Raw genomic sequence first — 26,781 nt, forward strand, 5'->3', positions numbered from 1 at the left:
ACATCAATTCTCCAGCATATTTGGATGATGTTTCCTTTTCACAGTAATTAGTAATCACTACTTTATGGTACTCACAATATGAATGTGCTATATGCAAAAAGTATTTGATTAATATTTTTAAGAAAGCTGTTATTTACTGAGAGATACAGTTCATGGTGTTGGTGGCATTGTTAGAGGATTGGCTTGTCATTGGGAAACAGACGGTTGGGCTAAATGGGACATTTTCAGGTTTGCAATCTGAAACTAGTGGAGGTGCATCTAACCCCAGTGTCGGGGCCTTAACTATTTACAAGCAATATATTAATGAACTGGATGAAGGGACGTAGATTATTGTAACCAATGTTCCTAGTTGTGAGGAGGCCAAAAAGGCAACAAAAGGACATAGAAACAGGTTGAGTGAGTAGGTAAAGCAATTGCCATGTTGAGTATAATGTGGGAAGTTGTCAGGTTGTCCACTTTGCTGTGGAGAATAGAAAAATAGAATGTTATCTAAAAGGAGATAGACTGAGGAATTCTGCAATAGAGAGGGATCAAGGGATCCTTTCATGTCAATCAAAAATACCGGAACACAAGGACAGCAAGAGACTAGAAAGGCAAATGGAATGTTGGTGTTTATTGCAAGAGGAATAGAATATGAAAGAAGGGATGTCGTACTTCACCTGTACATTTAAGACCACACCTGGAATATTGAGAACTGTTTTGTCCACTTATTGGAATATGTTTGCATTGGAGGCAGTTCACGGAATACTTACTGACTTGATTCCTGGGATGAAGCTGTTATTTTGTATGAAAAGGTTTGGCAGGTGGGGTGGTATATTCATTGGAGTTTAGAAAAGTGAAAGATTATCTTTTTGAAACACATAAGATTATGAGGGGTCTTGACAGGATAGATGCTGAGAAGGTGTTTCTCCTTGTGTGGAAGCTAGTACTAGGATGTGTTGTTTCAAAGTAAGGAGTCTCCCATTTAAAGACTGAGATGAGGAGGAATGTTTCTGTTAGAGAGTCATTAACATTTGGAATCGTTATGCTAGACAGCACTGGAATCTGACTAATTAGAATATATTTAAGGCTCAATCAGACAGATTTTTGATCCACATGGGAATCAAAGGTTATTGGAAGTGAATTTAAAGCTACAATCATATCTTGTTGAATGGCTGAGTAGGCAGTTAATGGCCGGAAGGGAAAAAAGGTGTTTTTTTCCTTTTGCTTTTGCCTTTTCCTAAACATTTTCAGTCTGCAGGAATCGATTCTTACTCTGTTATTTGAGAAAAAGTTCATTAGTATTGGTTTGTATCTGTAAGTGATTTAGGTTTATGCCACTCTGAAGGTTCATAATGGCATACCAACTGGTAGTAAAGTTGATAAAATATAGGAAACATAAGAAAAGATGAAGCTGAATACTATATTTAAGCTGTTCCTTAGAACCGATTAAAGGTGGCAGGACAAGTGATGCATCATAGCTGGTGTATGTGGGAGTTCCTGGATGCTGGTTTGACCCAGAGCAAACAGGTCTGCAGCAAATGTCTGAGGTTCAAATAGCTTCAGCTCAGAGTTAATGAGCTGGAGCTTGATCCACAGACACCGTGCCACATCAGGGAGGAGAGAGTGACCTTTATATTGGGAGGCAGTTGGACTCTAGTAGGGTTGGATTGGGTTAAATTGGATAATTAAGGATAAGATTGTGGAGTACTTGGAAGTGTATGGTAAAGCAGGCTGAGTAAGCCTGGCTTTGACAAGGGGACGTCATACCTGACAAATGTCTTAGAATTCTTTGAGGAGGTAATGAGCAAGTTAGACAATGGAGACCCAGTGGATGTGATCTATTTGAATTTCCAGAGGCCTTTGACAGGGTTCTGCACAGGAAAGTGCTACATAAGATGAGAGCCCATGGTGTTAGGGACAAGGTGCTGGCATAGATAGAGGATTGACTGACTGACAGAGGCAGTGAGTAGGGAAACAGGGATCCTTTTTGATAGCAATTTGTGACTAGTGGAGTTCCTCAGAAGTCAGTATTGGGACTACAGCCGTTCATCTTATATATTAACAATCTGGATGAGGGAACTGAGGGCATTGTTGCTATGTTTGCAGATGATAAAAAGGTGGAGGGACAGGTAGTGTTGAGAAAGTGAGGAGGCTGCAGAAGAACTTGGACAGGCTAGGAGAGTGGGCAAAGAATTGGCAGATGGAAAGTGTGGAAGCTGTTTTTGCTGGAGTGTTCGTTTGCAGAGATTTTGGTCAATCATGGTGTTGCACTTGCCTGGCTTGGCCCCTTGCCCTGGGTGCCCCTAGCCTGCTGAAACATTCTGTAACAACCACATAACTTCTGCTTTTCCCACATAACTCATGAACTGTTTTTCTGTAGAAAGTGCAACTCAGCCAAATGTTATTAATGGGCGAAAGTAGTATCTGGAGTGTGCATTGACTCAAGGTCTGAGAACAATAGCTTGTTATGTATAGTCTCGGACTCTGCCTGACGTATGCTCATGTAGACCATCAAGTGACTGTCTTGTGATTCCGTGTCTGATTGAGAAACTGTCAGCTCAGCATTTGCTTTACTATATAAATCTGCGGTGATCAGGAAGAACTTTGGAGATGCACCAGATGCTACTAAGGAATGGTGTGCTCGCCATGATGTCGTGCAATAAAGTTTGTCATTGCTCAAGGTCTGGGTCCGGAGAATTTCTTCAACAGAATGCTATGTGGGAAGTGTGAGGTTATGCATTTTGGTATGAAGAATAGAAGCATAGACTATTTTGTGAACAAGGAAAGTCTTCGGAAATCTGAAACACAGAGGGCCTTTGAAGCCCTGGTCCCAGGATTCTGTAAATGGAAGAATCATGCAGGTTCATGTAGTAGTTAGGAAGGCAAATGCAATGTTAGCATTCATTCCAAGAGAGCTAGGATACAAGAGTAGCATAATGTGTAAACAATAAAGATTTAAGAGATCTGAGATGCGGAAAGATGTGTATGTCCTAGTTCATGAATCACAGGTATAGTAAATAATTAGGAAAGCAAATAGAATATTATCATTTATAGCAAGTGGAATTGAATACCAAAGTAGGGAGGTAATGGTTCAGCACTCCTTTTGGTGCACAGAATTGGCTGCTTTATTGAAGGAAGGATGTAAATGCTTTGGAGGCAGGTCAGAAAGTGTTTACATCACAAATACCTGGAAAAGACATATTGTCTTAGGAAGAAAGGTTGAACAGGCTAAATTTATATCTGGTAGAGTTTAGAAGATTCAGAGGTGACTTGAGAGATCTTGAGAGGGTGATGTGAAGAGAATATTACCTTTAGTGGGAGAATCTAGAACAAAGGGTCACTAATTAAAAATAAGGAGTCACACATTTAAAACAGAGGTAAGATCATGCTTTTCTCTCAGTGGGTTGTGAGTTTTTCAAACTATCTTCTCTGTTGGAAACAGAATCTTTGAGTATCTTTAAGACAGAAGTAGATAGATTGTTGGCGGGTAAGAGGTTAAAAGGGGCAGGCAGGAATATAGATCTGAAGCTGCAACCTGATCAATCATGATCATATTGAGTAGCAGAGCAGACATGAGGAGCTGAATGGCCTAGTTCTGCTCCTGATTTGCATGTTCTTTTGTAAATGGTCTCTTCCTGCCCTGAACGTCTTCTGCTGTTATATCAGAGAGATGGGTACGTCTGCTTCTTTCTGCATAGTGTGCAGTGCTAAAATGCTTTCAAGGGCTCCCATCCCTTGAACGAGGTTCAGCTAAACTTGATTATTTAGGATCTTGGTTATTTTGATACTGTTGTCAGCTCAAGTCCATGTCCATGTCCATTCTCAGCTGCAGGTCAGATACAGCCAGCCCTTTGACCCCTGCACTTTGCTCCCTCCTCCGGAGTACTGCTAAACTCGTTTAGTGGAAAATGCCCATTAAATGCCTGTAGCATGTGAACAATCGTTCAAGAACAACTGAGTTAAAAGACAGTCCTTCCTTGGCATTAGCTGGTGGAGGCAACATTGGCAAGATATGCCCAAATGGTGCCTGAGGAGCGGTGACTTTGTTGTTGGTTGGGTTTGGCGCTGGCGGGGCAAAGCAGTGGCAGAACAGTTATGGACTCTCTTTAAGTTGTATCTTTTTATTTTATTATTCTTAAACTATTTGCTGGATCATGGGGACAATGGGAGCTTTTAAACTGTATTTTTCACAGTAAAATACATGTGATGATAAAATCACTCATTCATTCACCCACCAAACACCACAAGTCATTCTGAGATGGACCAAACTGGTTTGGGAAATTTGCCTCTGGATTTTCCCTCTCTCACTTGTCTTCAGTCTCCTGATTGACACGCAAGACTGCTAGGCTACCATACTCAGCATTTCAGCTTTTCTAGCATAGCAGAGGTATACAAGATAATGAGAGGAATGGATAGAGTCAAGAGCCAGAGAATTTTCCCCAGGGCAGGATTGACTGGCATGTGGGGTCATAGTTTTAAGATATTAGGAGAAAGGTATAGAGGGAACGTCAGAGGTAGGTTCTTTACACAGAGAGTTGTGAATGCATGGAATGCATTGCCAGCAAGGGTGGTGGAAGCAAAGTCATTCGGGATATTTAAGCGACTGCTGGACATGCACATGGATTGCAGTGAATTGAGGGGTGCGTACATTAAGTTATTTTATTTTACCTTAGGATTAATCCTCGGCACAACATCGTGGGCTAAAGGGCCTGTTCTGTGCTGTATTTTGCTATGTTCTATGTTGACATCGGTCAAATTTCAAATCCCACTATACGCTCCCACCCCCAAAATCCCTGCTCCTTCCCCATGCCAGCCAACTAAGTTCAGCTTCATTACTAGCTGTAAGGTTAATTCATGCATAGACAGATGAGCCAGATCCTAGTAAATAGATCCAGACTACAACAGGTCACCATTTACACAATTCAAACTGAAAGGAAAAAGCCAGTGAATAATGATTTAACATTGAGTTGAATCATTGTCAGAGTCAGAATCAAAGTTTGCTTGTCTGATCTCTGGCTTGAAGTTTGTTTGCAGGGTAGTGGCAGAGATGCATCCTATTGGCCTCTCTACAAGGGGAGTGCAACAGTCAGCTGAGATTTACATACCTGATCACTCTTATTCAGATGCAATGTGTAGAAACTGGTGAGAAAATTGTTTAATCGGGTTGTGATAGTACGTGTGGTTGAAAAGAAAGCTGTTAAATGTTGTGCAGCTTCACACATGAAACATAAACCATGATGTGAGCCACCAGAGAACTGCAGGCATAAAAGGCACTGACGGCTTCAGAAGAGGAAGGGACAAATTAGGGAAGCTCACTGCATGCTTTTGTGTTTTTCAGGCTTGCTTGCTCCCTGCGTCCCCAGAGTAAACATCATTAAGCAGTCCTATTTCAGGAGTAATATTGCAGCATTGCAGATTCCAAATTAAAGCTGGTAGCTATGTGTTGCAGGTCAGATCAGGGATTAGACAGAAGGTTCGAGAACGTAAAACACAGCTGTTGGAAAATACTATTAGACTACAATAGCCACTTCAAAAGCCACCCGACTGAGCCTGTCTACAGCAAAACCAACCTCAAAGTGGCACAGTGGAGCCCTGATAAGACCAACCTCATTTTTTCACGGGAAGTTTATTTAACATGTATTTGATCTTGTCAGAGTCTATCTTAAAGGGGATCCATTATATTAGATCAAAGTGGTCCAATTATAAGGAGGATTTAAACAGAATGATTCAACAATTCATCAGATAAATATGTTTGACATTTTTAAATATTCCTCTTACCCAAATATGGTTTACGGTGTGTCAGCCTGGACATTTATGGTCTTTTAATAAGCTGTGAAGATATTATTGTTTTCATATGCATATATAAAGTAAATCCTACCATTTTAGAAAGGACAGCTATCAGTTTCTGTTTTCAGAAATACATTTAATTTTTTGCAAACCATAAGTTTTAAATATTGACATTACAGGAAATTAGCAAAGATTCATGCCCACAAAGTGGAATATATATTACAGATAGATTTTTAAAAGTGGCTGCATCCACACAGTGTGGTGCAGATAACATTGTTAATACAATACTCCTATTCAGAAATATTTTTGATCTGAAGCTATGAGGACAGGGGTTGTTCTATCTGTAAATCTTGGAAAGTGATTTGAAGTGCCTTCACATGTTGAAATATTAATTGGAAACTTCAAATAGATGTTTCAATGGATTTTGACATGTGGTAGCCCAAGGAGCTGAGTACTGTCACTCATTATCTCCTCCAACTCTGCTTCTGTTTCATCAGCAGAAGAAACCATCCCAAAGTCTAAATTACTCTCAGTTGGAAACACAATAGAAATGGAAATGCTGAGAACATGACACATTCTGTGATATACAAAGCATATTCCGGAAAGAAGCATTGTCGTGAAACACAGCACAGCTAGTGTCAGAAGTTCCTTCAATATTCATCCAACAATGCATGTTTTGCCGGCAATGGGTTAAACAAAATAAAGAATCGATTTCATTTAAATAGTGCATCTTGTACTCCCAGGGTGTTCCAAAGTGGCATATGAAGTCTTTTTCACATGTAACTCTTGTAACGTAGCGTACATGGCAGCCAATTGCACATCGTGCAAAGCCAAAATTGCAGATAATGGCCAAATACTTTAGAGGTGCTGGTTGACTGATAAATATTGGCCAGGAGATCGAGGCGAACACCATTGCTTTTCTTCAGAAAAGTTCCACAGGATCCTTCCCGACAACCTGCAAAACGAGACAGGGTCTTTGGTTTGCTGTTGTCAAAAAAGTGACACTTCCAACAATACAGCACTCACTCAGGAATATCACTGAAGTGTCCACATGACCGTAAGACACAAGAGCAGAAATTAGACCATTTGGCCCATTGATTCTGCTGTGCCATTCGATCATGGCTGATAAGTTTCTCAACCCCTTTCTCCCGCTTTCTTCCTGTAACTCTTGATCATCTTGATACCCAGTGTTAAATACACTCAATGACCTGGTCTCCACAGCCTTCTGTGGCAGTGAATTCCACAGATTCACCAATCTCTGGCTGAAGAAGTTTCTCTTTATCTCTATTCTAAAACACCTTACCTTTACTCTAAAGCTATACCCTAAGTCCTAGTCTCTCCTACCAATGGAAACATCTTCCCCACATCCACTCTGTCTGGGCCATTCAGTATTCTGTATGTTTCAATTATCCTTCTAAACTCAGTCGAGTATAAACCCAGAGTTCTCAAACATTCCTCATATGTTAAGCTTTTCATTCCTGGCAATATTCTCGTGAACTTCCTCTGAACCCACTCTGGGGCCAATACACCCTTCTTGAGATATGGGGCCCAAAACTGCACACAATATTCCAGTCAAGAGTGTGGTGCTGGGAAAGCACAGCAGGTCAGGCAGCATCCAAAAAGCAGGAGAATCGATGTTTCGGGCATAAGTCCTTCATCAGGAATGAGGCTTGTGGGTTGGGATGGGAGATGGGTGCTGAGAGATAAATGGGAGAGGGTGGGGCTGGAGGGAAGGTAGCTGAGAATGCAATAAGTAGATGAAGGTGAGGAAGAAGGTGATAGGTTGGAGAAGGGGTGGAGGGGATAGATGGGAAAGGTGATGGACAGCTCCAGAGAGTGGTGTAGAGTTGGAGGCTTGAGACTGGGAATGGGGGGGGGGGGAATGAGGCAACTGTTGAAATCCACATTGATTCCATGTGGTTGCGGGGTCCCAAGGTGGAATATGAGGTGTTCCTCCTCCAGGCTTTGGGTGGTTAGTGTTTGGCGATGGAGGAGGCTCAGAACCTGCATGTTCTTGTTGGAATGGAAGGGGGAGTTGAAGTGTTCAGCCACAGGGTGGTCAGGCTAGTTGGTGCGGGTGTCCCAGAGATGTTCTCTAAAATGATCCACACGTTGGACTCCTGTCTCCCCAATGTAGAGGAGACCACATCAGATGCGACAAATACAGTAGATGATATTAGTGGAGGTACAGGTAAATTTCTGTTCAATGTGAAAGGATCCTTTGGACGAAGGTGAGGGGGGGGTAAGTGTGGGCACAGGTTTTGCAATTTCTGTGGTGGCAGGGAAGGGTGCCGGGAGTGGAATGAGGGCTGGTGGGGTCATGGATCTGACAAGGGAGTCGCAGAGGGAATGGAGTCTTTCCGAAATGCTTATAGGGGTGGGGAGGGAAATATATCCCTAGTGTGGGGTCTGTTTGTAGCTGGTGGAAGTAGCAGAGGATGATGCGATATATATGGATGTTGGTTGGGTGAAAGGTGAGGACCGGGGTGAGGAGTGGATTCTCTTGAATTTTCTACTCAGTTTTCTTGAGTGGTCATTAAACCCCCAACCTTCTGACTTGGAGGCAAGGGGACTGCTGACTGAGCCAAAGCTCTGGACGTTGCGCTGTTGTCTGCAGATTGCCAACTCTGTGTCAAACTTTACTCAGTGCTCAGGCATGGCGCTCCTTGCTGCATTTCCTGCAAAGCAATAGTGTGCTGAGAAGGAGCATGATTTGTTGGCCTCTGTTTTCTTTGGCCTCTCTTCTCAGCTGGATGGGTTTTCCTCTTCCTACTCACCCCTCTCAACATCCCTCCATACAGTCAACCTCCAGAGATTACAGCCATCAGCAGCTGATGCCAATTGTCAGTGTCAATATCCAACATCTTCAAATCCGGCTTGCAGATGTTTAGATTAGATTAGATTAGATTAGATTACTTACAGTGTGGAAACAGGCCCTTCGGCCCAACAAGTCCACACCGCCCCGCCGAAGCGTAACCCACCCGTACCCCTACATCTACATTTACCCCTTACCTAACACTATGGGCAATTTAGCATGGCCAATTCACCTGGCCTGCACATCTTTGGACTGTGGGAGGAAACCGGAGCACCCGGAGGAAACCCACGCAGACACGGGGAGAACATGCAAACTCCACACAGTCAGTCGCCTGAGTCGGGAATTGAACCCGGGTCTCAGGCGCTGTGAGGCAGCAGTGCTAACCACTGTGCCACCGTGCCGCCCATGTTCTTATAGCAGAGAAATAGATGTTCAGGAGGTTGTGACCCAGTGGCCAATTTTACATATAAAAAGTCCTTGGATATGCAGTTGACTGTCATTTGTTCTGCTATAAGCTCTATCATTATAGCTTGTAACATTTTCCTTATAACAATTAACTGACCTGTAGTTTCCTGTTTTCTAAGTCCCTCCCTTTTTGAAAAAAAGTCCGAGTTTATCAATCTAATGGATCCATCTATAAATCTAGGGAATTTTGGAGAAATTATGATCAATGCGTCAGCTCTCATTAACCATTTGTATCAAGACCCTAGCATGAAGTCCATCAGGACCTGAGCACTTGTCAGCTACAATTTTGACAATGTGCTCAGTACCACTTTCTGGTGGTTTCTTGAGTCCATCGCTCTCTTCCATTTCCTGATTTACAGAAATTTCTGAGATCAAGTTGTAAGTTTGCTCGCTGAGATTTGTTCTCAGATGTTTCATCACCATGCTAGATAACATCATCAGTGAGTCTCCGATGAAGTTTTGGTGTTCTGTTCTGCTTGCTATTTATGTGTCTTGTCTGTTGTGGTGGGTGATATCACTTCTGGTTCTTTTTCTAGGAGATTGGTAAATGGGGTCCAAATCAATCTGTTTGTTAATGGAGTTCTGGTTTGAATTCCCATGGGTGTCTTTGTTTAGCCTGTCCCAGGATGGATGTATTGTCCCAGTCGAACTGGTGTCCCTCTTTGTCTACGTGCATGGATACTAGTGATAGTTGGTCATGTCTTTTGGTGGTTTATTGGTGCTGATGTATCCTGGTGGCTATTTTCTTGCCTGTCAGTCCAAAGTAATGTTTGTTGCAGTTCTTGCAGGATATTGTGTATATGACATCCGTTCTACTGATTGTTGGTACGGGATCCTTTTAATTAATCAGGATTATTTCAGTGTGGTGGTAGGTTTGTGAGCTACCATGATGCCTAGGGGTTGGAGTAGCTGGGTCATCATTTCCGAGATGTCATTGATTATGGCTGGGTGGCTAGAATCTCTGGACGTGTTGTGTCGTCTTGTTTAGGTCTGTTATGTAGGAATCGACGGACTGCGCTTATCAGGTACCCTTTGTTCCTGAGTGTGTTGTATAAGTGTTCTTCCTCGGGTTCTCATAGTTCCTGGGTGCTGCAGTGTGTTGTGGCTCGTTTAACTAATGCCCTGATGCAGCTCCATTTGTGGGTGTTGGTGTGCTTGTTCCGTAGTGAGTATTTGGTCAGTGTGTGTGGCTGTCCTGTAGATGCTGGTCTCCAGTTGTCCACTGGCCTTTTGTTCTACTGTGACGTCTCAGAAGGAGAGTCTGTTGTTGTTCTCTTCCTCTTTGATGAACTTTATACCAGTAAGGATGTTGTTAATGTGTTTGTGGGTTACTTCTAATTTGTTGCGTTTTGTCATGACAAAGGTTTCATCCACATAGTGGACCCAAAGCTTGGGCTGGGTGGTGAGAAGGGCTGTTTGTTCTAACCCCTGCATAACTGCTTCTGCTAAGAGTCCTGATATTGGTGATCCTATAGGTGTCTCATTGATTTGTTTGTAGATATTGTCGTTGAAGGTTAAGTGGGTTGTGAGGCAAAGGTTTACTAGGACTGCAACAACCATTACATTGGGCAGATGGGCAGGAAAGTAGCCACCAAAAGACATGACCAGCTATCACTAGTATCCATACACACAAATGAAGGACACCAGTTCGACTGAGACAATAAAGGCACACATGGGAATTCCTAGGGGCCTGGCATTCGAACTGAAACGCCATTAACAAATACATCGATTTGGATCCCATTTACCAACCTCTCAGAAAAAGAACTGGAAGTGATATCACCCACCACAACAGACCAAGACAGGTAAATAGCAAGCAGGATAGAACACCAACGCTTCGTCGGAGACTCACTGATGATGTTATCTAGCATGGTGACAAAACATCTGAGAATAAATCTACCAGCTCAGCTAGCAAACTTACAACTTGATCCACATCCTGAGCTACAAATCTTCTCCAAAAATCACAATTTCTGAGATGTTATTTGTATCCTTTACACTGAAGACTGATACAAAATATCATGTTGTTTCCTTATTTCCCATTGTTAATTCATCACTCACTTTCAATAGGACTTTCATTCTCAATGCTCCCTTTGTTAACTCATTTCTTTTTAAATATCAACAGAAACTCTTACTACCTCTTTCTATATTTCTAGCTATCTCTTGTACTCCATCTTTTCTCTCTTCAGTAGCAGTTTTTTGCATCTGAAAATCTGAAATATCACCTGAAATGTTTACTACTGCATCTCTATTGCCCTAACCTTTTAACTAATTTATCAGTTCACTTTAACTAGTTTTGCTTCTGTGTCCTCGTAATTTCCTTGTTTTAAGGTTAAATCATTTTTCTCAGACTCACTTTTGTCTCTCTCAAATCAAATGTAAAATTTAATCATAGTTGGTTGCTGCCAGTTAGGGACAACTTCACCATGAGGTCATTGATTAATCCCATCTTGTTACACAACGCTAGATCTAGTATAGCCTCTTCTCTGGTTGGCTCCAGAAGGCATTATTCTAAGATATTATCCAGAAAACATTCTACAAAATTCTCATCCAGGTCATTTTTGCCGATCTGATTTGCTATGAAACCTAAACACCACTCCCATAGGTGAGTTCTTGTCTTTGTCAATTTCATACCACTTTTACATCTGGCCTTCCTGTACTTAGATCAGCCTTATAGTTTGGGCTGCGACCATGATTAACTAACTGAGCCACTGCTCCACCTTTCCCTAGTTTCCTGTCTTTCCTAAATTGCATATACCCTTTTGATATGCAGTCCGTAAAATCCATTGGCCATGTCTCAGTAATAGCCATCATATTGTGTTTCCTTATTTCTACTTTTACTGTTGGTTCATCTCTTTTGTTTCAAATGCTACATGCATTCAGATACAAAGCCCATAATTCAGCCATTTTATTATTTTGCAACTTCTCATCTTACCATCTGATTTGCTATCAGATTCTTCCCTACCAGATCCCTGTGCTTGTCTAATTCATAGCCAGATCATCCTTTCCCTGACAAGCGATCAACTCAGAAGATTCTATCCTAAAGGGTGTGACCGCCTCCTGGGATAAAATGTCCAGATGATGGTTCCCTCCCTGATCTGCTGCAGTGACTGTAGATTGGCCTAACTCTGAGCTGAAGCTATTTGGGTTGTGGATACTCACTACCGACTTAGTTGCTTTGAATCATACCAACGTTCAGACATGCTCACATTCTGCAATTGCAACACATGATTATATTGTATGATTAGTTAATTATTAAATAAGTTAACATCTCTTTTCACTACTTAAGCTCCAATGAACCTAAGAATAAGATAAATAATGAATAATTAATTTCTTGCTTCCCTTTATGCTTGAATATTTTAAATAGTTAAAATGCAGGTAATTGCACATTGTTAAAAATAATTACTTTTTCTTGATTTCAAAACTTTACACTCAGTCCTAAACAGCAGTTACTCACTAACTCATAACGATCCTGTGGCATCACTTTTTCCCAAATCCAGTAGATTTATTCTCCTCCCAACCAACCCTGTGCATCTCCCATAGGACCACCCATGTCCACTCCTTTCCCAAACAATCACCTTATAGCTTTCCAGTGATGGCAATGTTCACTGTTTCTTTCAAAATTGCTGCCTTCGGGTTCACCTGCCAATTGCCCCTCTTGATAAGTCCACACTTTGGAGCAAGATACTTGTCTTCCTGACATTGATGGTCAAACCAAACTCTTTCCAAATGTGAAAAAGTTCATTTGCGGCTGAATGTGTTCTTCTGTATAGAATATTAGTGTTGCCTTGACAACGTGGAGCAACTCTCTGCTGATAATTTAATGCACTTTTGTCTTGAATCTCAGGTGATTTTACAACCACATGGCATCAACAATGATTTAACCAATTTCCAAATCTCCCCACACCCCCAACCTCATCCCAGATCCAACCCCCCCAACTCGTCATCGCTCCCTTGGCCTGTCCTACCTGTCTATCTTGCTTCCCACCTATCTGCTCCACCCTCCCCTGACCTATCACAATTCCATCCCATCTGCATCCAGCTATTGCCTCTGCACTTACCTTCTCCCCAGCCCCACCCTCCTAGTTATCTCTCAGACCCCTTCTCCCTCCACATTCCTGATGAGGGACTTACACCCAAAATGTCGACTCTCCTGCTCCTCGAATGCTGCCTGACCTGCTGTGCTTTTCCAGCCCCACACGTTTTGACTTTGACTTTCCAACATCTGCTGTCTTCAGTTTCTCCTTGAATCTCAGGTGAGCAAGGCAGAACAGTTGCAGTTGCCTGTCAGCTCTGGTATGTAAGTGGACACACACTCTCTCTGAAGAGGACTTGAAGGCCTACTGTGTGTCCCAGTTGTTGATGCGATCTGGTCTATGGGTGAAGAGTGTTAGTATGCTTTCTGATTTTGTTTGCCAATTTACTTTTCATTTTCAACACATGATATCAGTAAGAAGCCTCTCTATTGGTCAGTTCTCAGCTGTGCTTCGTCATGGTAACAGTCAGAAACTCGGTAGCTTGCAGCCCCAAGCTAAAGGGACTGCATCTAGAGGGATGCAGAGGAGGTTTGTTCCCAAGATATGCAGTGTGCAAACCCTGTAGCATCTGGACACACTGTGAACTCAGGAACAAAACTCCTAACTATGGCTAAATAACTCCCCAGTCTTCTGGATACATCAGGAGAGTTGAAGGCTAAGGGTGTAAACCCAAACACAAATACTGGAGTGGAGACAAAAGGCAGACTTATGTCTAAATCTGTCAACTTTCCCTGCAATCAAGCCAATGCCAACTATTGGGCAGTGAATTCCTTTGAACTTAACCTTGGAGGTCAAGAGGGGAATCCTGACATTTAGGCTGCCCAGGATCTCCATACTCTCCATACATTTTGCCCTGGTTTTCCCCCGGAAAAGTCCACTTTACTCAAATCATTACCACCCATTTTGCCTTGTACCAATTTTGTCATTTAATCTTTCCTGATTTACACCTTATTGCAAACCTTCTCTTTTGTTGCTCCTCTACCGGACTCCCCCAACGGCCCACCCTTTCCTTGTTTCTGTAGAATACTTGTTTAAAGCATGTCCCAGTTCTAGCTTTATTCAGTTCTTATGAAAGGTTCAGTCCTGAAAATTTTATTCTATTTCTCTGTTGAAAGACTTCCACATGTGATGAATATTTCTATTAATTTCTGTTTTTACTTTAGTATTATTTGAGCTTGCGAACTGGAACCATACTAACTATTTGGCTGTACAGAGCCAAACAATCTCTCTGTGTTAAGTTTATTATTATAGCCTTGTAGTGATTTGGTTAGTGTCGCTGTGCAATAGTTACAGTAAAGGATGCTGGCACAACTGTCTGCAACTGCAAAGTGAATTGATAGTTCATAGTTTTGACATTGATTTTTAATAAATGTATTTTGGTGTCAGTGTGCATATTTTATTTATTTAGAATCCCTACAGTGTGAAGACAGGCCCTTCAGCCCAACAAGTCCACGCTGACCTTCCTAAGAGTAACCCACCCAAACCCATACCCCCACCCTATTATCCCACATTTACCCTTGACTAATGCACCTAATGTACACACCCCTAAACACTATGGACAATTTAGCACGGCCAATTCACCTAACCTGCATATCTTTGGAGTGTGGGAGGAAACCCACGCAGACACGGGGAGAATGTGAAAACTCTACACAGACAGTTGCCCGAGATTGGAATCGAACCCGGGTCCCTGGCGCTATGAGGCAGCAGTGCTAACCATGGAGCCACCATCTAATAAAAGATCTAAGACCTGAAACACTAACTTTGCTTCTTTTTCCATAGATGCTGCCAAACCTGCTGTCTTTCTCCAGTAGTTTGTTTCAAATGTCAAGTTCCTGCATTATTTTGGTTTTGGATATTATTTAAGCTGTTTGATGCTAACTTTCTGAATTGGCTTCAGCGAAAAATATTGGCAAGAGCTTTGTGTCATGTTTATCCAAGCATTATAGAATTCTAGCATAAAGGGATAATTACACCCAATAGGCATAAAATTCAATTGTTTCTGAAACTGAGCTGACATACAAAATAATGATGCAAAGTTGAGCTGTAGTATGTCAGAATACAAATGTTAATGTCTCCTAGGTAAATCTGTATCAATTTAATCCAACTAATAGGCAGATTACAATTGAGAACAATGTTTATTCACCTTAGGTTTAAAGTTTGTTCCTTGTATTTCAGTAAAATAGGATTGCAACCAATGCATGGTGCTGAATGGTAATCATTTTCCACACTTCAATCTTTCAGCACTTGCATTGTTGTGGTTTCAATCTACTTATTACTGTACATATTTTGCATATGCAATTTGAAATGTGACCTTTCTCCTTCCAGCGACCTCCTTCTCTGGTTATTTTTGATTTGCACGTGCTTCAAATGTGGTTTTATGATTCTCAAATCCCACAATATGGAAATGTATGGATCGGGTTACATCAAAGAGAATAGACAAGAAATGCAGTCATTAGACACAGACGGGCGCATCATCAGAAACAGGTGCAGAGTGCCACTGGCTAGCTTCCAAACCCATTGCACAAAGGCACACAATACAGCTTTAATGCCGTTAGAATTAAGTGAATAGGCGCTTGCTTTACAAAAAAACACTGACCAGCCGGAAGCCATCATACACGATAGTTAACTAAAATGTGGTATCATTAATGAGAGTGGTCCACAAAACTCCTTTCCCATTGAAACGATAAAAGCTTCATTTCTCACTGAATTAAATGCTACAGAAGACAGAATTTTTAATATACTCTCTAAATAGTGGAGGTGATTCCATGACCAGCTCATACATGCAATATCTTACAGTGCAGGGAGGACGATTTGCAATTAGTTTTAAAAAGTTAAGTGGTTAAATAGTTGAAAAGGAAAAACAAAATAAAATTTCATATGGGGGAAGGGAAGATAAATGAGAGTAAGAGAATAGCTCTTTTAGAGAGTGCCCCGGAGGCAAAATGGACTCAATGGCTTCATGCTGTGTTATACAGTTTGGTGAATCAATGTTCTATCACCATCGTCCCTTTTGCCATCTGATCTCTCCTGCCATCCATCTTATCACAAATCTTCCTTTTCGTTAGTGTCTCTCTGCCTTTTCTTGTCTCTGTAGTGCCTGAAACTTGTTTCATCTCTAACCTTTTCTCAGTTCTGATGAAGGGTCAACGACCTGAAATATTAAGTTAATTTCTCTCTCCAAAGCAGCTGTCTGACCTGCCGAGTTTTTCCAGCATTTTGTGATTTCATTTTGTCTCTGTTTAGTGATTTGCTGCAGAATTCAGAGGTAAAAACAATATTCCAAAGGGTAATAAGGGAAAACACATTTGAAAAGTTTTCCTCTGAGCCTCTTAGATAGCCTATTTTCTTTCACCAGGAGATTGCATCGACTACATTTTTATAAGTTGTTGCTATTTCCTGTCATTTGAATTACTTTTTACAAAGGTAAAAATTTGAATGATTCTCTCGGTGTTGTTGAAGCAGAATAATTCTGAATTCACAGATACCCTTCCTCAGTTATCTAGTAGTAGTTACTCCTCCCACATGTGACTGAACAGGGAGTGGCAGCAAGTTCTTTGACCATAGACATCATTATTGCTGAGCCAGACCCTACCCTCATTCAAAGTCCAAATGCTTGAGATTTTCCACAAACAGAACGATTAGCCACTTCTGTGTGTGACTGCATCCTGAGACCCTCAGGTTGCCAACTGCCAAGTGTCACTCTTGATTGAGGTTCTATATGCCTCTGGTGTTGTGCAGGATGGGACTGGCCATGTTGAAGTAGAATACTCTGTGCAGTTGGACTGTGCCATATCACCTGAAGAGATTAATGCAAAAGAACACTTTTGACCACAAGTCCATCAGGCTGTGGTCCACGCATGACATTCTTGAATCCCTGCAGACAAAGGAGATGGCGGACCCTCTCAGATCGTTCACAGAGCAGGCCGTCAAAGTGATTTAGCTGAGTGCCTCCTTGTAAGAACTTTCATAAATGCAGTTTGGCTGGTGCTGAGAATAACATTCCTGTCAGATCCATCCTTCATGCCCACAGTCTCACCACCCCCTCCCATCCACCCAAATGTTGTCCTTGAAGTGTCTGTGGTGGGGGAGGAATGGGAGTGTACCTTGTTCTGGTATGTGCCTTTGTGAACAGGCTAGGAAAGAGATGCCCTGATAAATGCTGAGGTTCATCCTGAACAGTTTTCGCACATAGAATTTTGTACTATATGAGGTATTCCCACAGACACCCTTCAAGATGAATATAAGCTTGGTGAAAGACACTCTCTTGGCTCTCTGAACCTGTTGGTCTTCCAGGACAGAGAGTTTCCACAAGCGAGTGTAACAGACTGCACGTTTCAAGGTCCATGACAATGCACTGAGGGATGCACTGAAGCGTGGGACAGCTGCTGCAAAGATGTACTGGGGAAAAAGGAATGCTGTCCTTTTTCTGTCTCAGGTTCACCTGCCATAGTATACCAAGCAGCTGGAAACTGCATAACTCCTTTAGGCAGTAACTTTGTCATGGAATGTATATTGTAAATATCATGTGTAATGGCAATTGTATTGAGGCACCTCAGTGAGACACATTTAATATTGAAATAACATGGACTGTGTTGTACTTTTTGCAATATCCAATGCAAACTGTGATTGAAGCAAATTTTATTTTTCGGAAATAAACAATTAAATGTGAGAATCCTGCTGGCTTTTTCACCTCAAGTTGTCCAGCTAGTTTCGGCAACATTACTTCTACCATGGTTATAAACCACAGTCAAAATTAACATTGATCTAATCTACGTATATATTATCACTCTTAAACCAAATTAAGAAAAGATGATTTAAACTGTTTCACTCCTGAGTCCTGTTTCATAAACTTTAGCTAATCTTAATCTGCAGGTTGAATAACAACACTGATTTCTTGCTGGATAAATCAAAGCTAAAAGTAATTTCATTACATGTTCTTTACATTTGTCACTAGAATTTGTTTAAATATTTTGCAACAATTATGTCACTGAAAACCTTTTTGTGTTGATTACCCTACTAAATGCCCTTGGGCTTCTGATATAAATGCCACATTTTTAAAATGTTATTTCTGTTCAATGTGTAATGTATTTTCTATATGCATATAATAATCCAATGCTCCTTATGATGTTGCAAACCTTTCACAAGAATGCTTGCTATTTTGATAATCATTTTATGAGGATTATTGGGAGATATTTACATAAATTGTATTTGCTGAGGAAAACTGGTTGCCTCTGTGAGTTAATGCACCACACTATGCATTTAAACCGTATCACTGTATGGTTGGGAAATTTATTCGAGGGAGAGGTCCTGATGTCATTCAGTCAGTTAAGTCAGAAATATAGGCATTCTCACACATTGTTATTGGTCATGTTGCAAGATCCAAAGATATTGGAGTGCTATAGTAAGGGAGTTAAAGGACATTCTGGGGATCGAAATTAACATGGATCCAGCAATTTTTTTTGGTTAAAAATCACACAACACCAAGTTATAGTCCAACAGGTTTAATTGGGAGCACACAAGCTTTCAGAGAAACACTCCTTCATCAGGTGATAGTGGAGGGCTCAATCCTAACACAGAATTTATAGCAAAAATTTACAGTGTGATGTAACTGAAATTATACATTGAAAAATTGATTGTCTGTTAAGCCTTTCATCTGTTAGAATACAATGATAGTTTCACTTCTTTCACAAAACCAGGCATTCCAGCACACACAGTCACAGGGTTAAAAATCACACAACACCAGGTTATAGTCCAACAGGTTTAATTGGAAGCACTATCTTTCGGAGCATCGCTCCAAAAGCTAGTGTGCTTCCTATTAACCTGTTGGACTATAACCTGGTGTTGTGTGATTTTTAACTTTGTACACTCCAGTCCAACACCGGCATCTCCAAATCATTCTTTTTTTGGGGCTGCCAAATTTGCCCTCTCTGGGGGAACATAGGAAGAGACTATGTAATATCCTTGCCCATTGTGCGAGGAAGAACATTCTACTAAATTGGACGTCAGAAAAACCACCAGGGATGGCATAAGCTGGTATTGGAGCATCTGCCCCAAGATTACCTCACAAATATGGTGCACCACAAACAGTTTTATAGGACGTGGCGGCCCTTTCTAAATTATATTGAAACTGACTTGTCGACAACATTAGTCAGGGCTGTGGTGTAGCCGTGGGATCTTTATGGGCGTCTGTGGGGCCCCAGGAGGAGGAGACTGGAAGGAAAAGAATATGGGTACTGTAGGGGGTAGTGCCAGGGATGGGAACCTCAGTGGAGGTGTGATGAGTATGATAGAATAAAGTAGTAAGACATTATTTAATTCAAGTAACTTGAATGTAATTTAAGCTAGTATTTATTCAATATGTTTGTCATTTAGTTTTAGTTAAGTAGATAGGTTTGTTTTGGTAGAATAGTGGGTTGTTTAGTAACAATGTTATGGCCTTGTGTTTTGTACTTCTTTTTCTGTTTTGATGGTTTTATTTTTTTTTCTTTATCTATAAATGTCTTGTAAAAGATTTTAAAAAGCTTTTCAATAAAAATATCTAAATTAAGTAAACCATATCACTGTGATGGTTTGCAAATTTGATCACTGGAATTAGCTAAACAGTGGATGTGTACAGCAGTCTTCTCTGATCATTGAGCAACAAGGGGGAGAAATGATTAGAATTCCCATTTCTGATTATTACTAATTAGGGATAGTCGATCTTGAGCAGATGTAAAAATCAAAATGCTGAACCAAAACTATTTTTAAATGCCCTCAAATCAGCAATCAACACAAGATGGAAATGGCAGATTCCAAAGAATGCACGAAAACAGAAAGGATATTTAATTAGGGACACAAGTTTTTATCAATCAGGTTAAAATAAATCAATTATAACCTTTGAGTCTTGTTTGTCTGCAAACTGAATATCTTATGCCATGTTTCGCTGTGTCACAAACACAAGCTATTTCCACCTTTATAATAACATCCATCTCCCATCCTGCTTCAGACCTGCTGAAAGCCTCATCATTGCCTTTGTCACCTCCAGACTTGACTATTTCATGCTTTCCTGGCTGCTCACCCATTCTGCACGCTTGATAAATTTTGACAAATCTAATTCCTATTCACCCATAACCCACATCCTTACTGACATATGTTAGTTCATGGTCTTCCAGCTACTTTGATTGATAATTCTCATTTTCATGTTTAAATCTTTTCATGATCTAGTACCCTCTTCCCCCAAATCTGTCACCACTTCCAACCCTGCAGCCTCCCTGAACTTGATGTTTCTCCAACTCTGCACTCTTGTGCCTCCTCCTCTCCCTTGGCTCCAACTTAGGCAGTCTTCACGCATCTAGGCCTAATGCCAAAAAATCCAGTACTTTCAGTTGCCTGCCACTTCAACACGCCACCACGTTTTCTGGCCAACATCTCTATCTCAAGCTTCCTGAATACCCCAGCAAAGCTCAATGCAAGCTGGAAGACCAGCAACTCGTTTTTTTGCTTGGGAACAGATTTCTGGACTCAATATTGAGTTCAACAATTTTAGGGCTTTCTCGAAGCTTTCACCCACCCCCACACACCAAGCTTTATTTTCACATGGTCTGCTATTGCACATAACCCATTGTTCGCCATTACCAGTCCCCATTAGCAGCTATTCATTCTCCTAGGCTGACCATTATCCACTGTTTGTTTGTCTGTCTGTCTGTCCAACTGATTTACTCTCTCTATGGACTTAACCCCAGCCCCGACCCTGTCTTCTGCATAAAGACCAACATTTACCTAGCTACCATCAGTTCTGAAGAACAGTCACTGGATCCAAAACATTAACATGATATCTCTCCACAGGTGCTGCCAGACCTGCTGAGTTTTTCCAGTGATTTCTGTTTTTGTTCCTACTGCTCTGAAATTTCTTCACCCAATGCCTTTGCCTCACCACTTCCATTTTCTCCTTTAAGATTGCCTTAAAATCTACTTCTGATCAGGTTTTTGATCCGTCATCCCAACGTCTATGACATTATATAACCATAAAATCTTAGACCATTTTTGTGACCAATGGAGTACCACAAGGATCGGTGCTGTTTCCACTACTTTTCATCATTTATATAAATGATTTGGATGTGAGCAGAAGAGTTACAGTTAGTAAGTTTGCAGATGACACCAAAATTGGAGGTGTAGAAGTTTATCTCACATTACAACAGGATCTTGATCAGATGGGCCAATGGGCTGAGAAATGGCAGATGGAGTTTAATTTAGATAAATGTGAGGTGCTGTATTTTGGGAAAGCAAATCTTGGCAGGACTTATACACTTAATGGTAAGGTCCTAGAGAATGTTACTGAACAAAAAGACCTTGGAGTGTAGATTCATAGCTCCTTGAAAGTAGAGTTGCAGGTAGATAGGATAGTGAAGTGTTTGGTATGCTTTCCTTTATTGGTCAGAGTATTGAGTACAGGAGATGGGAGATCATGTTGCAGTTGTACAGGACATTGGTTAGGCCATTTTTGAAATATTGCATGCAATTCTGGTCTCCTTCCTATTGGAAGGATGTTGTGAAACTTGGAAGGGTTCAAAAAAGGTTTACAAGGATGTTGCCAGGGTTTGAGGATTTGAGCTATAGGGAAAGGTTGAATAGGCTGGGGCTGTTTTCCCTGAAGTGTCAGAAGCTGAAGGGTGACTTATAGAGGTTTATAAAATCATGAGGGACATGGATAGGATAAATAGACAAAGTCTCTTCCCTGGGTTGGGAGAGTCCAGAACTAGAGGGCATAGGTTTAGGGTGAGGGGGGAAAGAAATATGTGTGTATAGAATGAGCTACCAGAGGAAGTGGTGGAGGCTAGTACGATTGCAACATTTAAAAGGCATCTGGATGGGGATATGAATAGGAAGGGGTTAGAGGGATATGGGCCAGGTGCTGGCAGGTGGGACTAGATTGGGTTGGAATATCTGGTTGGCATGACCGAAGGGTCTGTGCGTGCTGTACATCTCTATGATTCTATGTCTTTATGATGTCATTGTATCAATGTAAGTTGCTACTGTTGTATGTGAAATAGACATTTTTCCATGGGTAGTGAGTGACATCTACCTTTTCTGATGTATGGTTGCTGGCCACTCACAAGTAAATTTGCAAATCATCATTTTTTGATTAAACTTACTTTTTGCATTCTGTTACTTAATGTGGGTGGCAATTGAACCCCCAGCAGTTAATCTGTGGATATAGAAAACGTCAAAGACTTAGCAGCAGCGAGATGCTTAGTGGAGTCAATCACTTTCTGTTCATCACATTGAGATATGATATTTTGTAAAAACATCCTCAAAGAATCTAATGAAGTTTATTTACCTGATCTACTGATTGAGCGGGAGCAAGAGACACTGTGGCATATTTGGAAGAGTGAGTTATGTCGATGGCATGTTTACAGAGGTGGTTATACTGCAGTTTAAGGGACTGGGGGAAGAAAGGGCAAGTGTAACATCCAGGCAGTCTGAGGAAAACCTTAAGGTAGTGCTAGACTCCTGCTGGGGAATCTGGGGTCCCACTCACAGGTTAAGGAGGGCATTACTGTGCTGGAGCCACAGAATGTCTCAGAAGGTTCAAGGGCATACTCAATTTGATTAAAAATAAAGCATAAAAAGGATACAACAATATTGTTTGATGTAGTCTATAGATCACCAACCAGTGGAAAAGGTATGGAGAAACAAATCTTCAGGGAAATTCTAACGAAATGCCAACATTACAGAGTGGTAACAACGCGGGTTTTGAATTACTCAGAATAGATTGGATATTGATTGTGTGTTAAGGGGCAACAGAGTTCCAACAGTGCACTCAGTAGAGTTTTCTTTACTGAGAAAAAGAACAGGAAATGACATCACCACAGGAAATTACATCACCAACTCAAGGATACCACCAGTGCTTCATCTGGAGGCTCACTGATGATGTTACCTAGTATGGTAATGAAACATCTGAAAAGAAACCTTCCAGCTCAGTGAGCAAACCTACATCCAGTTTTCTATATCAGTGTATGTGCAATCCAACAAGAAAAGATGATAAAGCAAATAAGAGAAGTAAAGAGGACTTTTGAGAAAAGACCAGCAACTAACATAAAGGGGAATTCTAAAGCCTTCCAAAGACATATAAATAATAAAATATTAGATAAATAAAGGATGTGGAGGGCCAATTAGAGACCAAAAAGGGAATTCATAGATGGAAGTTGGGATCATGGCAGAGGTGTTTAATGAGTAATTTGCATTTGTCTCTATAAATGAGAAGGGTCCTGTCTAGACATGGTGACAGAAGAGATTACTCTGTCACTAGAAGAGTTCAAAATTAGTAAGGAGGAAGTCTTGAATAAAATTGGATATACTTGAAGTTGACAAGCCCTGGTACAGGTTGAACATCACCTCCTTGCTCTTGTACACTATGCCCCGAGTAGTTAAGCTGAGGATACTATGCTGTCTTCACTTGTCCTGCCACCCTCATTGATGTGTGCAAATATACATCCAAGTCCCTCTACTCTTGCAACTCCTTTAGAATTGTACCTTTTATTTTATATTGTCTTTCAATGTTTTTTCTGAACATCCCCTCACACTTCTCTGTATTGTCATCTATCCATCCACCCCACCAACTTGTTTTGGAATTCTCCATGGTCCTCCTCACAGTTTACGACTGAGTTTAGTATCAAATTTATGTTCAATACATTGAGCTGGGGGGGTGGGGGTGGGGAGGTGTGAGGTCTCGTGCACCAATTGACTTGATAGCATTGGCTAAGCTGGGATATTCTTTGACTGGTTGATTCTTGATGTGAGTTGACATATTGGACTGACTGCAGCGATTGGATAGAGTTGGAATCCTTTGTGTGGTTGACTCTTGACATGATTAGATTTGCTTTGAAGGCTGCAGTGATTGGCTGGGATAGGGACCCTTTGACTGGCTGATTCTTGTTGTGATTTGACATGTAGGGTCATAGAGATGTACAGCACGGAAATATACCCTTCGGTCCAACTTGTCCATGCCAACCAGATATCCTAACCTAATCTAATCCCATTTGCCAGCTCTTGGCCCATATCCCTTGAAATCCTTCCTATTCATATACCCATCCAGATACTTTTTAAATGTTGCAATTGTACCAGCCTCCACTACTTCCTTTGGTAGCTCATTCCATATACACACCACCTTCTGTGTGAAAAAGTTGCCCCTTAGGTCCCTTTTATATCTTTCCCCTCTCATTCTAAACCTATGCCCTCTAGGTCTGGACTCCCCCTCCCCATCTATTTATCCTATCCATGCCATTTATGATTTTATACATCTCTATAAGATCATCCCTCTTCCTCCAACACTCCAGGGAAAATAGGTCTAGCCTATTCAACCTCTTCCTATACTTTGTATCCTCCAACTCTGGACACATCCTTATAAATCTTTTCTGAACCCTTTCAAGTTTCACAACATCCTTCCGATAGGAAGGAGACCAAATTTGCATGCAATATTCAAAAAGTGGCCGAACCAATGTCCTGTGCGGCTGCAACAGGAATTCCCAATTCCTATACTCAATACTCTGACCAATAAAGGAAAGCATACCAAACACCTATCTACCTGCGACTCTAACTATGAATCTGCACTCCAAGGTCTCTTTGTTCACCAACATTCCCAGGACCTTATTTAAGTGTATAAGTCCTGCTCTGATTTGCCTTTCCAAAATGCAATGCCACACATTTATCTAAATTAAACTCCACCTGCCACTTGGCCCATTGGCCCATCGGCCCATCTGTTCAAGATCCCGTTGTAATCTGAGGTAACCTTCCTTACCGTCCACTACACCCCCAATTTTGGTATCATCTGCAAACTTACCAACTGTACCTCCTATGTTCACATCCAAGTCATTTATATAATTGATTCTTGATGTGATTGGATTTGTTATACTGGTTCCAAAGATTAGTTGGGCTGGGGACTGGTTAATTCTTGATGTGATTTGATGTAATGGGCTGGTGCAGTGATTGGCTGGTGAACCTTTGACTAGTTAAATTTTGATGATATTGGATTATTTATCTCCTCGTTATACCTTTTTTCCTCTTCCCCCATACTACCACCTAACAGCAGTATGCTTATAACTTCCCCAAGACCCAAGTTGTGTGTGTGCAGGTGTGAGAGACAGTGAAGGACAATAGGTATACAAATTGTCATTTAATTTCCACCACCAGGAAGAAAGGAAATGCCAGGGTGGTCAGTGACAAGCAATGCCCTTCTCATCAAAGGGCAATGCTGTGTGATCAAAAAAGTGAAGGGGGGGGGCGTGCAGGGATTAAATTAAAATAGAGTTACAGGGGGATGTCAAACACTCCACTCCCTGCGGTACCCACCTCTCCCTGAACAGCTCAAGGGTGTTGATGGACAGCGCATGCTCCTTTTCAGAGATACCCGGGTTCTAACATAACCATGGAAGAAGGGCAGCCAATTGGCCATAATGACCCCCTCCATGGTCCGCTGCCTGGACCTGTTTATGGTCAGTTTAGCCCGGCATAGGAGCACCTCCCACGATGAGATCCTCTGACCTATCCGCCCCGGTCTCATCAGGTGCCCAAAGATCAGGAGTGTGAAGTGCAACCAAAAGCAGAGGAGAAGGTTTTCCAGAAAACTAAAAAGAGGGTGCCACTCTCCATAGATACATGGTCCATGGACTCTGCAGCACCACAGATCTTGATGTGATTGGATTTGCTAGACTGGCTAGGGATCCTTAGACTGGCTGATTCTTGTTATGATTTGACATATTGGGCTGGAGCAGCCTTGATTATTGATTATTGATTATTGATGTGATTACATATGCTGGATTTGCTACATAAATTGACTGGTTGATTCTTGATGTGATTTGACACAGTGGACTGGCTGCACTGATTGGCTGGACTGGGGATCCTTTGATTGGTTGATTCTTGATGTGTTTGGACACAGTGGAGTGGCTGCACTGATTGGCTGGACTGGGGATCCTTTGGTTGATTCCTGATGTGATTGGACACATTGGGCTGGTGCAGTGATTGGCTGGGCAAGGGGATCCTTGACTGCTTAATTATTAATGTGATTGGAGTTGCTGGATTGGCTGGGGATCCTTTGGTTGATTCTTGGTGTGGTTGGATTTGCTGGACTGGCCACAATGATTAGCTGGACTGTGAATTCTTTGACTGCTTAAATCTTGATGTGATTGGACATACTGGACTGGGTGCACTGATTGGCTGAACCGGGGAATCCTTTGACTGCTTGATTCCTGCTGTGATTGGACACAATGGACTGGCTGCACTGATTGGCTGGATTGGGGATCCTTTGGTTGGTTGATGTGTTGGACAGAGTGGACCGGCACACTGGGGTGTTGGGGGTGAGGGCTGACCACCCTCAGCGACGGCGTGCGCGCTCCCCGGCAGGGCGGTGACGCGCACGTGCGCGGCGGTCCCCTCCCTTTGGAACGCGCACGCGGTGACTGAGAGAGAGAGAGAGAGAGAGAGCGCGCGGGGTCAGCCCCCTGGCGCTCGCCTTCATCTTCGGCGCGTGCGCGTTGCGCCAGTTCCAGCTGCGCTTGAAGGGGACGGCCATGGCGGCGATGGCGGCGGCGGTGACGGTGCTGGCGCCGAATGGCAGGCGGCAGCAGGTGAGAGTGGCGGCGAGTACGCCGCTGCTACAGGTGAGAGACGGCCCGGAATCCCTGCTCCTGACCACCGCCTTTCCAGGGGAAGGATTCCTCTCTGTGC

General features: G+C 41.9%; 1 protein-coding gene across 4 annotated transcripts in view; it reads left to right on the plus strand.

Annotated features, from left to right (window-relative positions):
• The window catches only part of aspscr1 (ASPSCR1 tether for SLC2A4, UBX domain containing), a 337,421-nt gene that overhangs the window by 99,587 nt on the left and 211,053 nt on the right, over positions 1-26,781 (plus strand). Inside the window, exon 1 of one of the 4 annotated variants that reach the window (XM_072558778.1) lies at positions 26,557-26,714. The exons of 1 other annotated variant lie outside the window; for it this stretch is intronic. In XM_072558778.1, the coding sequence (XP_072414879.1) occupies positions 26,625-26,714 (90 nt within the window). In that variant the 5' untranslated portion in view covers positions 26,557-26,624. Of the gene's footprint in view, positions 1-26,556; positions 26,715-26,781 lie in introns of those variants that run through there. 2 more of the 4 variants (XM_072558776.1, XM_072558779.1) reach the window with 2 other exon arrangements.

Source organism: Chiloscyllium punctatum, chromosome 39 (assembly GCF_047496795.1).
Source record: "Chiloscyllium punctatum isolate Juve2018m chromosome 39, sChiPun1.3, whole genome shotgun sequence".
NCBI lineage: Eukaryota > Metazoa > Chordata > Chondrichthyes > Orectolobiformes > Hemiscylliidae > Chiloscyllium > Chiloscyllium punctatum.